This window comes from Haliotis rubra, unplaced genomic scaffold (genome assembly GCF_003918875.1).
Source record: "Haliotis rubra isolate DU_JTF1 unplaced genomic scaffold, ASM391887v1 Scf29, whole genome shotgun sequence".
NCBI classification, from domain to species: domain Eukaryota; kingdom Metazoa; phylum Mollusca; class Gastropoda; order Lepetellida; family Haliotidae; genus Haliotis; species Haliotis rubra.
The window spans coordinates 2,078,134-2,094,680 of record NW_025766957.1 but is presented as its reverse complement, the minus strand read 5'-3'; the positions used below and the strand labels follow the sequence as shown (position 1 = coordinate 2,094,680).

At 41.7% G+C, this 16,547-nt stretch overlaps 1 protein-coding gene across 1 annotated transcript in view; it reads right to left on the bottom strand.

Moving 5' to 3' along the window:
• Positions 1 to 2,816: 2,816 nt before the first annotated feature.
• The window catches only part of LOC124281824 (arylsulfatase J-like), a 34,787-nt gene continuing 21,056 nt past the window's right edge, over positions 2,817 to 16,547 (bottom strand). The window contains exons 9-14 of the mRNA XM_046717819.1: positions 16,177 to 16,274; positions 9,236 to 9,375; positions 7,452 to 7,510; positions 6,435 to 6,546; positions 5,246 to 5,385; positions 2,817 to 3,266 (exon numbers count right to left, since the gene is read on the bottom strand). Of these exons, the coding sequence (XP_046573775.1) occupies positions 3,094 to 3,266; positions 5,246 to 5,385; positions 6,435 to 6,546; positions 7,452 to 7,510; positions 9,236 to 9,375; positions 16,177 to 16,274 (722 nt within the window). The 3' untranslated portion in view covers positions 2,817 to 3,093. The remainder of the gene's footprint in view (positions 3,267 to 5,245; positions 5,386 to 6,434; positions 6,547 to 7,451; positions 7,511 to 9,235; positions 9,376 to 16,176; positions 16,275 to 16,547) is intronic.

Genomic DNA, 16,547 nt, shown 5'->3' with positions numbered 1-16,547 from the left:
TGTAAACAATGACTTCCGAGGAAGGTCAAGGCCATGAGGTTGCTGCCATTATTCTGGTGGGGAAAAGGTCACCGGTGAAATTTTCAAATGTGAACCAAGCTTTTTAAACTTATTTGATATATGTTTTCCAACTTATCAGTTACAGATTGGTGATTAATGCATTGAAAAAACAAAACATGATTTGTTATTACTGAATCTGGAGTTTGTTAGTTATTGACAGTTTGCCACCAATCACCCCGTTTCGGGCGATGCCACTTGAGATTGGAATGCGAGGCCGCTTCACGTATTGACTCGTAACCAAAGAAAGAGTTCCACCTGAAATTGTTCATAAAATTGTCATGGTAGAATGGAGATAAACCTACTGTGTGGGAAAATCAGAGGTATATAACGAAATTATAATAGCTCTAAATTGTTCATTTAAAACCTCACGCTACGCGTTCGGTTTTAAATGTAATTATAATAGCTCTAAATTGTTCATTTAAAACCTCACGCTACGCGTTCGGTTTTAAATGAAATTTAGAGCTATTATAATTTCGTTATATACCTCTGATTTTCCCACACAGTAGGTTTATCTCCTAATTTTAGAGAATTATCTGCGACTGGCAGCGAGTAACGGATGAGTGAGTGAGTTTAGTTTTACGCTGCTTTTAGCCATATTCCAGCAATATCACGGCGGAGGACACCAGAAATGGGCTTCACACATTGTATAAATGTGGGACATCGAACCGGGTCTTCGGTGTGACGAGCGAACGAATTAACCACTAGACTACCCCACCGCCCCGAGTAACGGATGAACCTACAGCACACAGTATCACAGGTATAGGGTCCGAAGTCCGAAGGTTAGATTTCTCATCTCATTCCGGTACGTCTAAATAGCAGTAGTAAGTGAATATACACTGCACTTATATCTTATTCTTTATTGAAATAAATTGTACATCTGTAAATTGTAGAATATGATAAAAAAAACGTTCAGTCAATAGTCGTGCTATTTGCAAAACACAAGTGCAGGTGTTAAACTAAATTAGCAAAACAACCAAATGTATCAATACTCTCATCATCCCATCTAAAATCCCTTTCCGAATCCAATAAAAGCCAGTTAACTCAAATACGATACCGCTCCCAGCCTCACGACAGATATCTGATTTTAATAAGATATACAAGAGATAATATCAGAAACACCACAGGAGGTAGTGAGATTAGTTTTACGCCGCACCCAGCAATATTCCAGCTATATGGCGGCCACAGGAAGTAAGTGGACCATCAAGAGATAAGATATATTTATATATATATTTATATATATATATATATATATATATGTCAGTTGCATTTGTATTTCGACACAACCACTAATGGTGCAGATAATACAAATTAGGGATAACTAAAAACCAATCTTGCCATAGCAACGATACTGAAGTACAGATATAAGGTCACACACGACCATATAGGAAGCAGAATCTGGGTGTGAGTGAGTGAGTTTAGGTTTACACCGCTTTTAGCAATCTTCCAGCAACATCACGAAGGGGACATCAGAAATGGGCTTCAAACATTGTACCCATGTGGGGAATCGAACCCAGTTTTCGGCGTGATGAGCGACCGCTTAACCACCAGGTTACCCCACCGCCTCTGAACCCGGGTGTACGCGGTCGACAACTGTACGGAGGCATTGGGGACTGTTTGTCAAGAGTAACTGGCATTTGTACAACACATGATGCACTAAGTCTGTAGAGTCTTATTTTGTGAATAGTACAACTGTGTGTTACTGCCAAACGAAGCATAGTCTATTGGTGTCTTGTTGACAGATTACTATCTTAAATAATCGCACATAGAAGAGAAAGTGTTAACCTGGCAAATAACTTGTTCTAGGTCCTGTGAAGTGTACCTTGGTCGCATCACGTAGTACAGCATAAGACCCGTTCTAAATGTAACTAGAAAAAACGATTTACACTTCAAATGAGTTACATTATAACATAAATATTGTCTCAATGACCAATTTGAAGTGCCAAAATATACTTGCGCATAAGAACTCACATCTAAAATATGTATTTTAGGAAACACCTCCTTTAGAAGTCGTTTAGCCCTCGTAACTATTCGTGAGCACATGGTGTTATTCTGATAATCGTCTCGTTCACAGGAAGGGGTGATTGGCACTGAATGCTTCTTCACAATTACCAGTTTCACCTTGAGGTAAGTAGAAACTCAAGGACGCTAAGGGTTAAATCATTATCGAGTATATTTTAAAACGCAGGAAAGAATCAGTTCCGGTCTTTCAGCGCACCTGTGTACAAGAAACCGTGTACCTCGACACAGGCCCTCGTGTCTTTGCGAGGATTAATGATTAAAAAATATTGTTTTGAGATGACCCCCGACTCGAAATGCATTGTACTGAAATTTTTGTATATATTTTATAAAATCTCTAATCCTCGCAAAGACACGAGGGCCTGTGTACCTCGACCCATTCAACAAACGCATGAGTGAGTGAGTGAGTCAAGTTTTACGCCGCCTTTCGCAAAACTACAGCAACACATTGTACCCATGTAAGCAATCGAACCCGGGTTATGGACGTGACGAGCGAACACTTTAACCACAAGCTTCCCCATAACAAACATGAACATGAGAACAAGATCTTCTAATCAGTACAGGTTGTCAAATGTTCCAATGTGTTCAGGTTTCAGCTGAATAGACCAAACCATATCCTACCTCTAACGAAAACAATCAACAGCAGCATATCATGCTGTGGTGCAGACAGTTTCACAATATCGAAACTTCTGGTATGTGGAACTCGCACCTTTCGACTAAAATATATATATCCAACTTTGAGACATCCGGTTTTATACATTCAGATTACAGACGTCGGGTTCGAAATATCCAAATTCGAGACGACAGGTTCAGTATATCAAGATGAGAGAATCACATGAGGGAAACGTACTTTTGATACAACAATAGCCAGGTACAATATTACTGTCATGAACACATCCAGGTATCTTGATTCGAGATATATGGCTCCTGAAGCAAGTTTCACGGCTTCGAAAATCAATGGACCAAACATCCATGTTGGGGTTGGCGATAGGTTTTATCAGGAGATACGGCAACATCTCAACACCAGCCTGAAGCCCACACTCCACCGTAGTATTTAGGATTGGATTTACGTGTTGACTTTCCTAAAGACGACGGCACCATCTTCCTCTTGTAACGGTTTAAGATCTTGATCATCTTGGCTAGGATATCTGGGGACTTGTAGGCGATGTCATAACTCTCTGTTGGGTCAGCTATGTACAAAGAAATTTAGGAATGAGTAAGAATATTTTAAGATCAAATACATACAATCTTTGAATGAGTGAGTATAGTTTTTGTCGACGCCGTTAGCAGCAATATACCAAAACGAGGGGGGGCATCAGAGACATACTTCACACATTGCACTCATGTCTGGAATCGCATCCGGGGCCTTCGGCGTGACACGCGAACGCTGTAACTACCAGGCTACTTACCGCCCTAAACGTTTTACAAAATGGCAAACACCATTTATTCATTTTATGAGTCAAACAGTGAGTGAGTGAGTAAGGTTTTAGCCCGCTTTTAGCAATACTTCAGCAATATCATTGCGGGAGATACTAGAAATGGGCTTCACACATTGTACCCAGTGTTGAATCCAAACCAAACCTTCGACTTGACAAGCGAACGCTTTATCCACTGAACTATCCGACCGCTCGGAATCAAGGTACTTCTGTCCTACCCCAACAGTTGCTCTCGTATTTAAGGAAGAAGTGAATTAGCCACTTTGTAAATATCTATACATTGATAAATGTTAAAGATATCTCATTGTACCTGCTAAACGGTGGTATAAAATAATAATTCTCTAAAGAAGTGTGGTGTGGTGTGGTGTGGTGTGGCGTGGCGTGGCGTGGTGTGGTGCAATTGGTGAGCGAGTGAGTATGGTTTTACGCCGCTTTTCGCAATGTTGCGGGGGGACACCAGAAATGAGCTTCACACATTGTACCCATGTGGGGAATCGAACCTGGGTCTTCAGTGTGACGAGCGAACGCTTTAACCAATAGGCTACCTCACCGCCCCGTGGTGCAATGGGACTTAACCTCGGTTGAAAGATGTTTCCATTTCATTTCCTCGTGTGTGTAAGAATAAGTTTCCTGGTGCTAATTAATGCCGATTTTTAGACCTAACCCATTAAGATGCCACAGCGTAGTTTAACCCGGACACCCAACTCAGACACATTATAGTGACCAGTCCTAGGCAGGGAAACAATATGTAGCATATTCATGTATGCCAGTTAAATATGACATATTACTAAAACCTATCTTTTAATATCGTTTTCTTTTTCTCTATTTCTATACGGATGTACACGTGAACATCCGGATCTTCTGTAAACCATGCTTGTCGTAAGAGGCGACTAACGGGATCGGATGGTCAGGCTCCCTCACTTGGTTGACACATGTCATCGCAGTGTAGGAAAGAAAGCCCGTCCCAACGTCCGAGACGGGTGAATTTTGTGGAGGACGGGTTAAAAAAATATCTAGTCCGTCCTCATGTCGGGTCAATTTTAGCAAACCATTGACATATATATAATGATTATAACCTTTTTGAATATTTACTGCCGAAGGTGTTTTATTTATATTTGGAGGACAGGCTAGATCTTGGCAGGACTGGTAAAAAAATTGACCTGCCAGTCCTGTGGACAGGCTAGATTTTCTACATCTTTCCTACACTGGTCATCGTATCCCAATTGCGTAGATCGATGCTCATGCTGTTTTTCACTTGATTGTCTGGTCCAGACTCGATTATGTACAGACTGCCGCCATAAAGAATATTGGAATATTGCAGCTGTGTAAGTGCGGCGTAAAACTAAATTCATTCACTCACTCACTATACGGAAGTGTCACCTTGTGAACAAAAACAACCGGTGTTACCTCAAAACAAGCAACGCGGGATGGTTATTTCATTTGGAAATTTCTCGAAAGCTGAAGTTAATGGGGATTTTTCAGGAGCATATAATTAGACACTTGAATTTATGGACTGTGGGGTGAAATAATACAATCATGAAATAGACTTTTAACAGTGTTTAATAATAAAACAGTGAAACTCCTCCCTTCAACCGTTTCACAAACTGCAACCACCTGACTGGCCTAAGACGACACTTAGTCAGCTAAGTTTGGAGTAATTGGGAGTTATGGTTATGGTATCTCAGAATGCACGCACGCAGACACACACACTTCAGTTGGTCGAATTCATCTACCTGTAATGTTAAAGAGTTGGTACTCGGGAAGCCTGAGCTTGTCAGCTTTATAGAGGCACCTGTCTGTCCACAGGGTAGGTACGGGGTACCAGTTGTTATAGCGCCCTGGATTGCCGTGGATGAGCTTCATGTGACCAATACTGTGGAGGAAAGTGTAGATGCATTGTAAACTGTGTACATACTAATCAGGGTCGAGTTTATGACTTTCGGGACTGTGGCAATGTTCAGTCAATTTGAAAACTTTACCTTTCCTATTTAACAGCGACCCGATTCATGCAGTTAGAGCTGTGTATTTTCAGTTTTTGTCATTTTTCATTCATTTTTCAGTAATGATGGATTTGTTCAAACCTGAACTATTTCTGGAAATTTGGATTCCAATGATTGTTGTCAATCAAAATTGTCACATTTATTAAACTTACATTTCGTTGTATTGTTTTCTAAGGTCTAATTCTATACTTCCTGCCTTGTATTCTGGTGAGCTAAACATGTTGACCTGCCTCTGTCATACTACCGTAATACTGAGTTCTGTGATATGTTGTTCAGGTGAGCTAAACATGTTGACCTGAACGTAGCGCACTGCCTCTTTCATACTACCGTAATACTGAGTTCTGTGGTATGTTGTTCAGGTGAGCTAAACATGTTGACCTGCCTCTTTCATACAAACGTAATACTGAGTTCTGTGATATGTTGTTCGGGTGAGCTAAACATGTTGACCTGAACGTAGCGCGCTGCTTCTTTCATACTACCGTAGTACTGAGTTCTGTGATATGTTGTTCAGGTGAGCTAAACATGTTGATCTGAACGTAGCGCCCTGCCTCTTTCATACTACCGTAGTACTGAGTTCTGTAGTTTGTTGTTCAGGTGAGCTAAACATGTTGACGTGGGTGCCGTTGTCCAAAGCGATCTTAGCGCTAAGGTGACCGTAACTCCCATACCTTAACATAGACTTAAGTTAGTCTTAGCGCTAAGGTTGTTTTGTACAACGGCATCCTGAACGTAGCGCCCTGCCTCTTTCATACTACCGTAATACTGAGTTCTGTGATATGGTTGTTCAGGTGAGCTAAACATGTTGACCTGAACGTAGCGCCCTGTCTCTTTTATACTACCGTAATACTGAGTTCTGTGGTATGTTGTCCAGGTGAGCTAAACATGTTGACCTGAAAGCGGCGTCCTGCCTGTTTCACGCTACCGTAATGCTGAGTTCTGTCGTATGTCGTCGATGTTGTGAACGATCTGCCGACGTTTGCTACGCGTCCCCTTCCGTATCATCATCCATTGGTTGACACCGTCCATTGTGTTACCTGAAAGATTATTTTCAAATGTCAATCAACATAACGCAATGTGTGAGTAGCCGTACACATTTACGCTGCTTTCAGGAACCTGCACCCATTGTGAGGTGAGTGAGTGAGTGAGTGAGTGAGTTGGGTTTGACGCCACTTTTAGCAATATTCCAGCAATATCCCGATGGGGACACCAGAAATGTTTTTTTATACAGTGTACCCATGTGGGGAATCGAACCCGGGCCTTCGGCATGACCAGTGAACGCTTAACCACTGGGCTACCCCTTCCCCTCTCCACCGCCCTGCCATTGTACAAATGTTGGGAAACGAACCCAGTCCAGCCCAACCCAGTGACGAGCGAACACTTCCACTGTTATGCTACGTAACAAATATTACTGATGGCTTAAACAGGGGATAAATGAACTGGATTAATGTATAACATTCGGTAATACGTCATAGGTTCTGTATATACACTACATTCCTCCACCACCACGGAACAGCGTATGGACGCTTACAAAACCTCAGAGGTACTGACGAAGGAATAAACACGCCCAGTCCTTGGTAAATCCCGACCTAATCCGCCTTACCAACGTCTCACACCAAACCCGTTTTTCTCCAGCATCATCCTCCACCACCCCAAAAAAACAACACCAACAAACACAACAACAAAAAAACAAAAACAAAAACAAACAACAACAAAAACCCACAAAAAAACAACAACAAAAACCAACCAAACAAACAAACAAAAAACCCAAACAAACAGAAAACAAAACAAAACTCAAAACAAACAAAAAAACAAATCAAAAAAGACCAAAAAACCCCAAAACAAACATACCCAAAACAAAAACAACAAAAAACGAAACAAAAATAAAAACAAACAAACAAACAAACAAACCATAAATAGGCGGACACTTGCAGGAACTTACTTGACTTCCCACCTGCAACGTGCAGCAGCGTAGGGTACCAGTCCACTGCATGAAACAGCCTGTAACAAGAAGAAAGTCATCAATATCCCCCGCAATGGTAAATTACTCTTCATGAATATGACTAGTTATGACAATGTCAAATGTTATGTTGTTCTTCACATTGATATAACGAAAACTTATATATCTAAACTGTTCATGTACTAGCATGCTTATCAACAACAGACTGCCTGAGTGCTTATTTTGTTCTTCACATTGATATAACGAAAACATATATATCTAAACTGTTCCTGTACTAGCATGCTTGTATCAACAACAGACTGCCTGAGTGCTTATTTTGTTCTTCACATTGATATAACGAAAACATATATATCTAAACTGTTCCTGTACTAGCATGCTTGTATCAACAACGGACTGCCGGAGTGCTTCCACGGTTTCATATACCTCAGTAATGTTGATACTGGAAACAGATTACTACTGTTGATTTATGTCATTAGGTTTTTGAATACCAACAAAGTGGAAGGAGAGTATTGAAATGTTCTGCTCCTGAAAAGAGCACTACCACCAATTTCAGTCAAAGTAAAACTTGTTGCCATGGAAATGCAAAATTTCATTTACTCAGATATCCAAAACTATCAAAAGGCACCAGTTCACAAACATACCTATCTATGTGTCAAAATTTGGTGAAGAAACATTGAACGGCTTCAAAATTCTGAACCGAATAAGAGCACTACCACCAATTTCAGTCGAAGTCAAAGTGTTGCCATGAAAATGAAAAAAAGATTTTATTCAGAAATCCAAAACTATCAAAAGGCACCAGTTCACCACCAGACCCATCTATGTGCAAAGTTTGGTGAAGAAATATTGAACGGTTTTTATGTTCTGCTCCGGAAAAGACGAATTTGCACGGACGGACGCACGGACGGAGTCCAAATAAATACCCCCGCAAAACGCGTTGCGGGGGATAACAAACGTGTGAGTGAGGGAGTGAGTTATTGGTTGAGTGATCACAGCTCTGGTTACCGATTTTTCTCTCTCTAACATTGTTTTACATCGCCTCTATCGGTATGTCACTATCGGGGCTATGGATCTTCCTTCTTTACATTGTGAAGCTTACATCCAAATGTCTTACTGTATCCTCTACTAAATATACCTCTCCCCTGTATCAATGTAGTATTAGTGAGCAGGTGAGTGATCGCACAATACTCCACTCGTATCATCGAGTCTGGACCAGACAATCCAGAGATTGTCATAATGAGCTTCGATCTACCCAATTAGGATACGATGACATGTGTCAACCAAGTCAGCAAGCCACCCGATCCCGTTAGTCGCCTCTTACCATAAGCAAGGTAGCTGAAGACACAGATGAAGATTCGAACTCGAGATTCTTCTCGGCTTTGTATAACATACAAACGTCAAAAGAGTTAAACTCTGCCGAACGAACGAACCCCAACACTGTCACAGAGATGTTACCACATGGCTATTGCACATGTTAAACACGTTTACAGCGAGGACCAGTGGCGTTTACGCCACGGAAACTGAGAAACTGAGTGAGTTTAGTTTTATGCCAGCAAAATCACGGCGGGGGGACACATGAAATGGGCATCACACATTGAACCCATGTGGAGAATCGAACCCGGGTCTTCGGCGTGACGAGCGAACGCTTTAATCACTAGGCTAACCCACCGCTCCAGAGGCCGGATGTATTCATAGGTGATGGGGAAAGGATGGTTGTTGGGAAGGTTGAACGATGGTTGACAGATATATGCAACGTGATGACAGCTTACCCATCATGCCATTGTATCCTCTTCTTGAGCAAAGTCTTACTGTACACAAGGGTGGGGACTCTCATGCCTCCCTCCCATAGAGTTGTCTTTGCACCCCGTAGCGGCCAGTTATTTCCGCCTGCATAGGGGGCGCCACCGTTCTGAAATTTTATAATCCGTTCAACGTCAAGTGATTACATAGTCTTACAATTCATTAAATCTTATATTTACTTCGTCCAATGATGTATTATACCATAGCCATGCTAACACTTGTCGGGGTTGTAATAGTATACTGGCATCGTTCACACCATGACTAAGGTTCAATGTGGGAATGAGTGAGTATGGTTTTACGCCGCTTTTTGCAATATTCTAGCAATATCAAGGGTGCGGGATACTCAAAATCGGCTTCACCCATTCGACCTTTGAAAAGTCGAACCGGCAAATTCGTCGTGACGAGCTAACGTTTTCACACCATTGCCTCTCTACTTATTCATGAAATATTACGTATGTTGCTGAGATATTGGAAATTACAGGTACAAGAGCCAGTGAGAGAGTTTAGTTTCACGCCGCACTCAGCAATATTCAAGCTATATGGCGGCGGTCTGTAAATACTCGAGTCGGGACCAGAAAATTCAGTCATCAACAGCATGAGCATCGATCTACGCAATTGGGATACGACAACATGTGTCAACTAAGTCAGCGAGTCTGACCACCCGATCCCATTAGTCGCCTCTTTGACAAGCATGGGTTGCTGAAGATCAGTTCCAACCCGGATCTTCACGGGTTACATGCTAACAGGGGAACCTGTGAGTGAGGTTGTTTGCTGCTATGACCCGTTTTTCACTTTGGTCGCATGGCGTGGCGAGGAGAGATGCAGGTACCAGAAATTGGTGAAATCTGTTGTATAGGGGTTGAAATAGTCCCAAATGACGTCATCGAACACCTGGCTGACCTCATTTCAAAGGGGTGTAAATGACCTTGTACTGAGCTGACCTTGGGATAAACAACTTTCCTAGAGGTATTTTTAGACTTGTGTGGGCAATATAAGACTCCCGAACATTCCCCATGTCATTCAGACTTCAGTCGGCAGAGAGAACGTCTGCTCTCTGTGAAAAACTATGCTCCTGACTGGTTCTGGTAGGCCTTTACCTCGAAGATACAAAATGGAAGCTATTCACCGTGATATCCTGAGGAAGAATCACTCCGGACTTGTGAAAGCTATACAGCAGGTAGAAGAGGTGGTCGACAAACTGGTGCAGTTAGAAGTCCTTACCATCTTCATGAAGGCAGAGATTATCGAAAAACCACGAACCTCCTTTGACCGGGTCAGAGCTTTATAAGATACCCTTCCCCAGCGAGGACCCCAAGCTTACACCCTCTTTTGTAAAGCACTGGAGGAATGTAAAGAGATACAAGCCATGACATTGCTGGGACTACAGACAGACAAGACAGAGTATCCTCATGGTCATGATGATCTAGGTGGGTACCTATGTATGGACAGTATCCCTCTCAAACCTCAAACACGGTTCCAAGAACGGCTGAATTCCTTTTAAACTTGGCCTGTGTAGATGAAACAGGGTCCTAGTCAAATGGCCCAGGCAGGATTTGTGTACCAGTGGATGCGCACTGGGCTCATAACCCAGAGGACCGTGGATCGAAACCACGCTCTGCTAACAACATGTTTTTTAACACAAGAGGAGTTAGAATTAGGGCTAGCAGACATCTATATAAAGGACAGAAACAGTGATTTAGCTTCATTTAGCCGTGGACCCGTGATAGTGACACTTCATCTGAAATCTCTGTGTGAGAGTCAGTATTCATTCTGAACAAAAAAATGAACAGGAGATACTGGAGACCCCATCTGGACGACCCTAAGAAATGGACCAGCTATTACTATTTGCAGGCTAAAGGATATCCCAATCCCTTTACTAACGTTGATGATTATGTGATCTATTACGAGAAGCAAGGGGTAAAGATGGACCTACCCCCTTCTGAAGAGACTTTTGCACTCACGTCTCTCACCCAACAAGTCGTTCAACAGGTTAAAGAGAGAAAGAAAAAGTGTCGTCAATAGGGAAAACACAATGGAAGCAGTGTCAACAAAGGGAATGAAAAAAGATTTTAAAATAGAGACACAAAGGCTAAATGTGTCATTTTTAGTAGGACTGTCGACGTGTGAACATCATTATGCATCCCTGTCCCGTATGCTCCAAACAATATGTTTGGGCTCATGACGTGTCCCGTCATAATGGAACAAAACATTCAGGAGAAGATATCAAGCAGCAGCAACAAAAGCAAAAGCAGCAGCAGCAACAAAAGCAAAAGCAGCAGCAGCAGCAACCAGTACAACCACATTCATCAGAAAGTACTGCTCAGTTTGAAACGGAGCTAATAAAAAGAATGAAATCAGTTTATCTTGTTTTTTGTCTGTCTGTCATGTATACCTCGTTAGGATGGGAAAACCACATTAACGTGGTGCGCCTAGTGGCAGCAAGATGATCCCCGGGGAGTCGAGAATGGTAATATGGCTGAGATTGACATTCAAGGGAAAATTTACCAGCGCTTCGAGCATGCATACGGGATGGACTATATCATTATATAAATACCCATATAATAATAATATACACTAGTGCGTTGTCATTCATACATTTATGATTACTCCTTCATGCTAACGCTATACAAATACACCCCATTCCTGATAGCATTTTAGATGAATTTCATGAAAGTTGCATTCCTAAATATGTTGGAAGCGCACGTACAATCTCCATGACGAGAACGCACATTTCTACAGTCAAAGCTGACACGCCCTAGCTATAGTCTGTTTGCAGTGAAAACGTACAAATGTTCAATTGGCAAGGTAAAATGATGAGGATTCGCAATCTTAATTTCACTTTATTTGTTTTACTTTTGGGTTTAAAGTGACATTCATCGGTACGTTTTCACTGCAAACAGACTATAGTGTTGATTCTAACGAGCATGTAGCATTTTATTTATGGATGTTTTTGGTTTTAAAGTACATCAAGTACTGTTTTATCATGATGCATTCATTCAATACAAAATCATACTATTTAGTTTGAGCGTAATTCATGGGCTGCTAATTCCACCATATTAACATAGGTTGTTTACACTCGCGAGAAATCTCCAGGCTAACTGTCGACAGAAACTTGACACGCCCTCCCCCTGCCACAGCAGTGCACCGCGCCCCTCATCCCTCCCCTGCCCCCCGCCACAGTATAGTCCCACACACGCAAATGTGGGTCGACAGATCGAGACCGCGTCTCTGCTAGCACTGTGAGAGAGCGCTTTGTACGACACCATCCCAAATATAACATGTTATATTTACATGGAAGTGTATATTAGTCTCATGTTTTAGGTGGTTGATCCATTCAATACATCTCAATATCATCCCAATTTCATCCTTGAATTCCCCCCCCCCACCCCCCGAGATACACTGGGATAGTATGGAATTAAAACAATCACAAACATATGTTGGCATTACAAGGCAGAATACAATGACAATATGGATTGGGTAGGAAGTTCAAATATGGAATGGGAATACCGGTAAGTTTGAAATACATTTGAAATTCTATTTAGTTGGTTTGTTTTGGTGTTGGTCAAGACAAACTCAAACAATTTTCATGTGGCAGTGAACGCTGATCTATATTGCATTGAACAAATATGTTATAAAACCCTTGAACTGAACCCGTATAATTTCTTTTACACATATGTGCGCACATATTAGACTAGACTAACGTTTAGTCTCTGAATATATAATTTTGATAGTAACAAACAAACCTATTTAAATGGAAAAGGAATACCGGAAGACCTGGGGGGAAATCTAGACTTCATTTAGAGCCTTAGCACTTAGGTGACAGAAAAGGTTATTGAGTATGGAAACTATAAACATTTTGTGAAAAGACATGTAGTTAGTGATAACCTCAACTCACTGTCAGAGGGGGTTTATATAGGTAGAATTGAAACCGGATGAAACTAGTTTGTGGTCAGTGGTCCAGCGAGATCGATAGTTGCTCTACGCTGATTGGTCCAACTTAATGACGTGATGTCATGGTGTGATGCTATGATGTGTCATCCGTTTCCAACGGGGTACACGGTCACTGACCCCAGTCAGCCTGTCGAGTCACACCGGCGTGAGTTCGATAGTTGCTCTATGCTGATTGGTCAAAACAAATAGCGTGATGTCATGGTGTGATGCTATGATGTCACGCCGGATCTGTTTCCCACGGGGGCGCGTGGTCATTGTCCCCTTTGAAATGAGGTCAGCCAGGTGTTCGATGACGTCATTTGGGACTATTTCAACCCCTATACAACAGAAATCCACCAGCAAGGGCGAAGTGCTGATTAACTTCTATCATTTTTATGGCGAATCCGGAATCGCGATTCACCGGTTCCGTAACTCGCGATTCACCGGGCCGTAACTCCTGACATAGTTCTATGTGGACATTGTCTTAATAATAATGACTTTTAGCTACATTGCTGCACGGGGAAAGCTTTGCTTCGCAATGGAAATGACTTAACACCTACTGTCACTTCAAGGTAGTTTTATTATGTATTAGTTTCCCGCAAAAACATAACTTGACACGTTTTGCTATATGGTCGTTTTAGGGCAAATCACTGATAATTGGGGCCTTTTCAAGGCTGAACGATTTAGGGCCTACAAAGGGTAAAATGTCCAGTAAAATATACATAGATATATCGATATACTGGTTTTGTTGCTGCTGGAAATTATTGTTGGACATTTAGGAGCTTTGGATCGTATTCAATTCTTACTTGTTGTTTTTACTGGATTAAATATTTTATCTATTAATTTTACTTGCAATATTATATGTAATTGTATGAATAAATGTACTTGAAACTAAAAAATGGCACTGTGGATTGTTTATTGTTACAGCTCTAATTAGCCAGATACATATCCGAATTGTTATATAATATGCATAAGCTATAAACTAAAAGCTGATATTAGTCATTTTAATAATAGCAGTACCGCCATCTGTGACATTTAAGATAAGGCAAAGCGTGCATGTATGAGGCAGATGAAAGACTCTAAACAGTGCGTGAAGAATGGATATTTTTGTATTGCAACAGCTCCACCTGCTTTTTCAATCAGATAATGCTTTGTTTACATGTAACAACGATGTCCTACAGCACAGACAGCCAATGAATGCCGCTATTTTAAGAACCCACTGGTCAGGAGCAATGGACCTACATATCTACCAATGGTAATAACTTAACCAATACTAGTGTGTGTCGTTTGGTTACTTACACCTCGTCAAGGCAAAAGCGAATTCGATAAATTACAGTCATAAACATTAAAGGGAAACAACTCCGCTAGTATTGGGAACACCGGGCTGCCAGATCTCCATGTCTTGATTCTAATGTGAGAAATATACTGAACATCATTGAAAACGCACCACTTATAAAAGTTCAGATTATTAAAAGCACGTGTAAAGAATTGATATTTTTTGAGTGGATAATAACAGATGGACGACTGACAAAAACAACAACACAGAGAAAGACGCTCATTCATTGAAATGTTCCACAGTCAGAAAGGATCAAACACACGTGGGGTCAAATCGAAAAGTCAATATCGCGTGTGACCGCCATTTGCATTAACACATGCAGTTCAACGTCTCCTCATTGAGTCAATAAGCGTCCGAATAGAGTTCTTGAGGATGGCATTCCACTTCTGCAGTAGTGCAGACTCAAGTTCCCGGATGTTTCGCATCTGTTGTCGCCGCGAAAGGCTTTGACCAATTTCGTCCCACAAGTGCTCCATGGGGGATACATGTGGCGACTGCGCTGGCCAATGAATAACCTGGATGTGCTGCTGGGCCAGATACTGCATGGAAAGTCTTCTGTGTGTGCCCGTGCGTTGTCCTGTTGAAAAGTATGGACATCTTGCCGGTGACTGAAGACAGATACGATGTGATTCTGAAGAATCTGCTCACGGTCATAGAGGGCATTAACTCTCCCTTGACAGACATGAAGGCAGTCCTGTGATTGTAATTTATTCCACCCCAGACCATGGCACTCCCACCACCCAAAGGTCTGTCTGAACCACACACTCATCAACATAACGTTCACCACGTCTACGCCAAACACGTAATCGGCCGTCAGCATTACGTAGATGAAGACGTGACTCGTCAGTGACTACCACACCATGCCATTGTTGTAACCTTTACTGAAAATGCCTGCTAGCCCATTGTATACGCTCATTACGGTGTCAGTCAGAATTGGTCCAACGTAAGGACGTCGAGCATGGAGCCTTGTAGCGTGAAGACGGCGTCGCATGGAGTCAGCGCTGATGACCCCTACGTCAGCCTTGAACTAGTGCAGCAGTCCTGGCAGTCGGCAGTGTTCAATCACTGATATGGACAAGGTCAATATGGCGATCCTGATGGAGCGTCGTAACACGTTGTTGCCAAGGTCATCGAAGGTCACGGGTGCTGCCTGTCTACTGATGTCGTCTATGAAGCCTACCGATGGTGGAGTGGCCAAGTCCAAGTTTTCGAGCAATATCTCTGCTGCTGGTGCCAACCTGAATCATGCATAGTGCACGTTCTCTTTCGCGAGGTGTTAACCTCGACATCTCTGTCCTCGTTTCACATTCGTTAGTGAAGCAATGAGAATCGGTTATCATACACCTGTTTTTAATGTCACAGTCAGTATGATTTCAGAATGAAATTCGCGCTTTCTTCATGGCGTGGCTGCATGTTGATGCATTTTAGAATTAAGAGTCATACCGTGGACAGGAATTTGTTCCTAAAGCATTGTTTCAACTGGACATGCCCTTCGACTTCATGTTAATTAGATTCATTGATCATTGTCATGCTGAAATCCATCTTGATGAAAATATGGACAATTTAGACTGGTGCGTTTTCAATGATGTTCAGTATATTTCGTAAAAAGAATCTGCTCTTCAATGGTAAGAACGTAATACTTACATCTGAGGTAAATATGACGAGGGAGTTTTTGAGCAATCCTTCGACTTTGAGTGACCTCATTATATCTCCAATAGCCTCGTCCATTGCGGAGACCATGGCTGGAAGACAAAAGTACACGTCATAATACCTGGCTATCTGTCTCCTGGACCCTACAGAATAAATTACATAGACGTCCAACTCAAAAATAGAACGCTTTGGCCAGTCTACATTGTCTCAGCTCTGAAATTATTAAATGTTCTAGACTCCATTTGGATATTTTTTGCAGATAATTATTTTTAAATATATGAGAAATATATTTCTGGGACTTAATGTCAGTGTAAGTGGCTTATTAAAACAGAGAAACACATGTATTGCTAGACTAACGCTTGTCT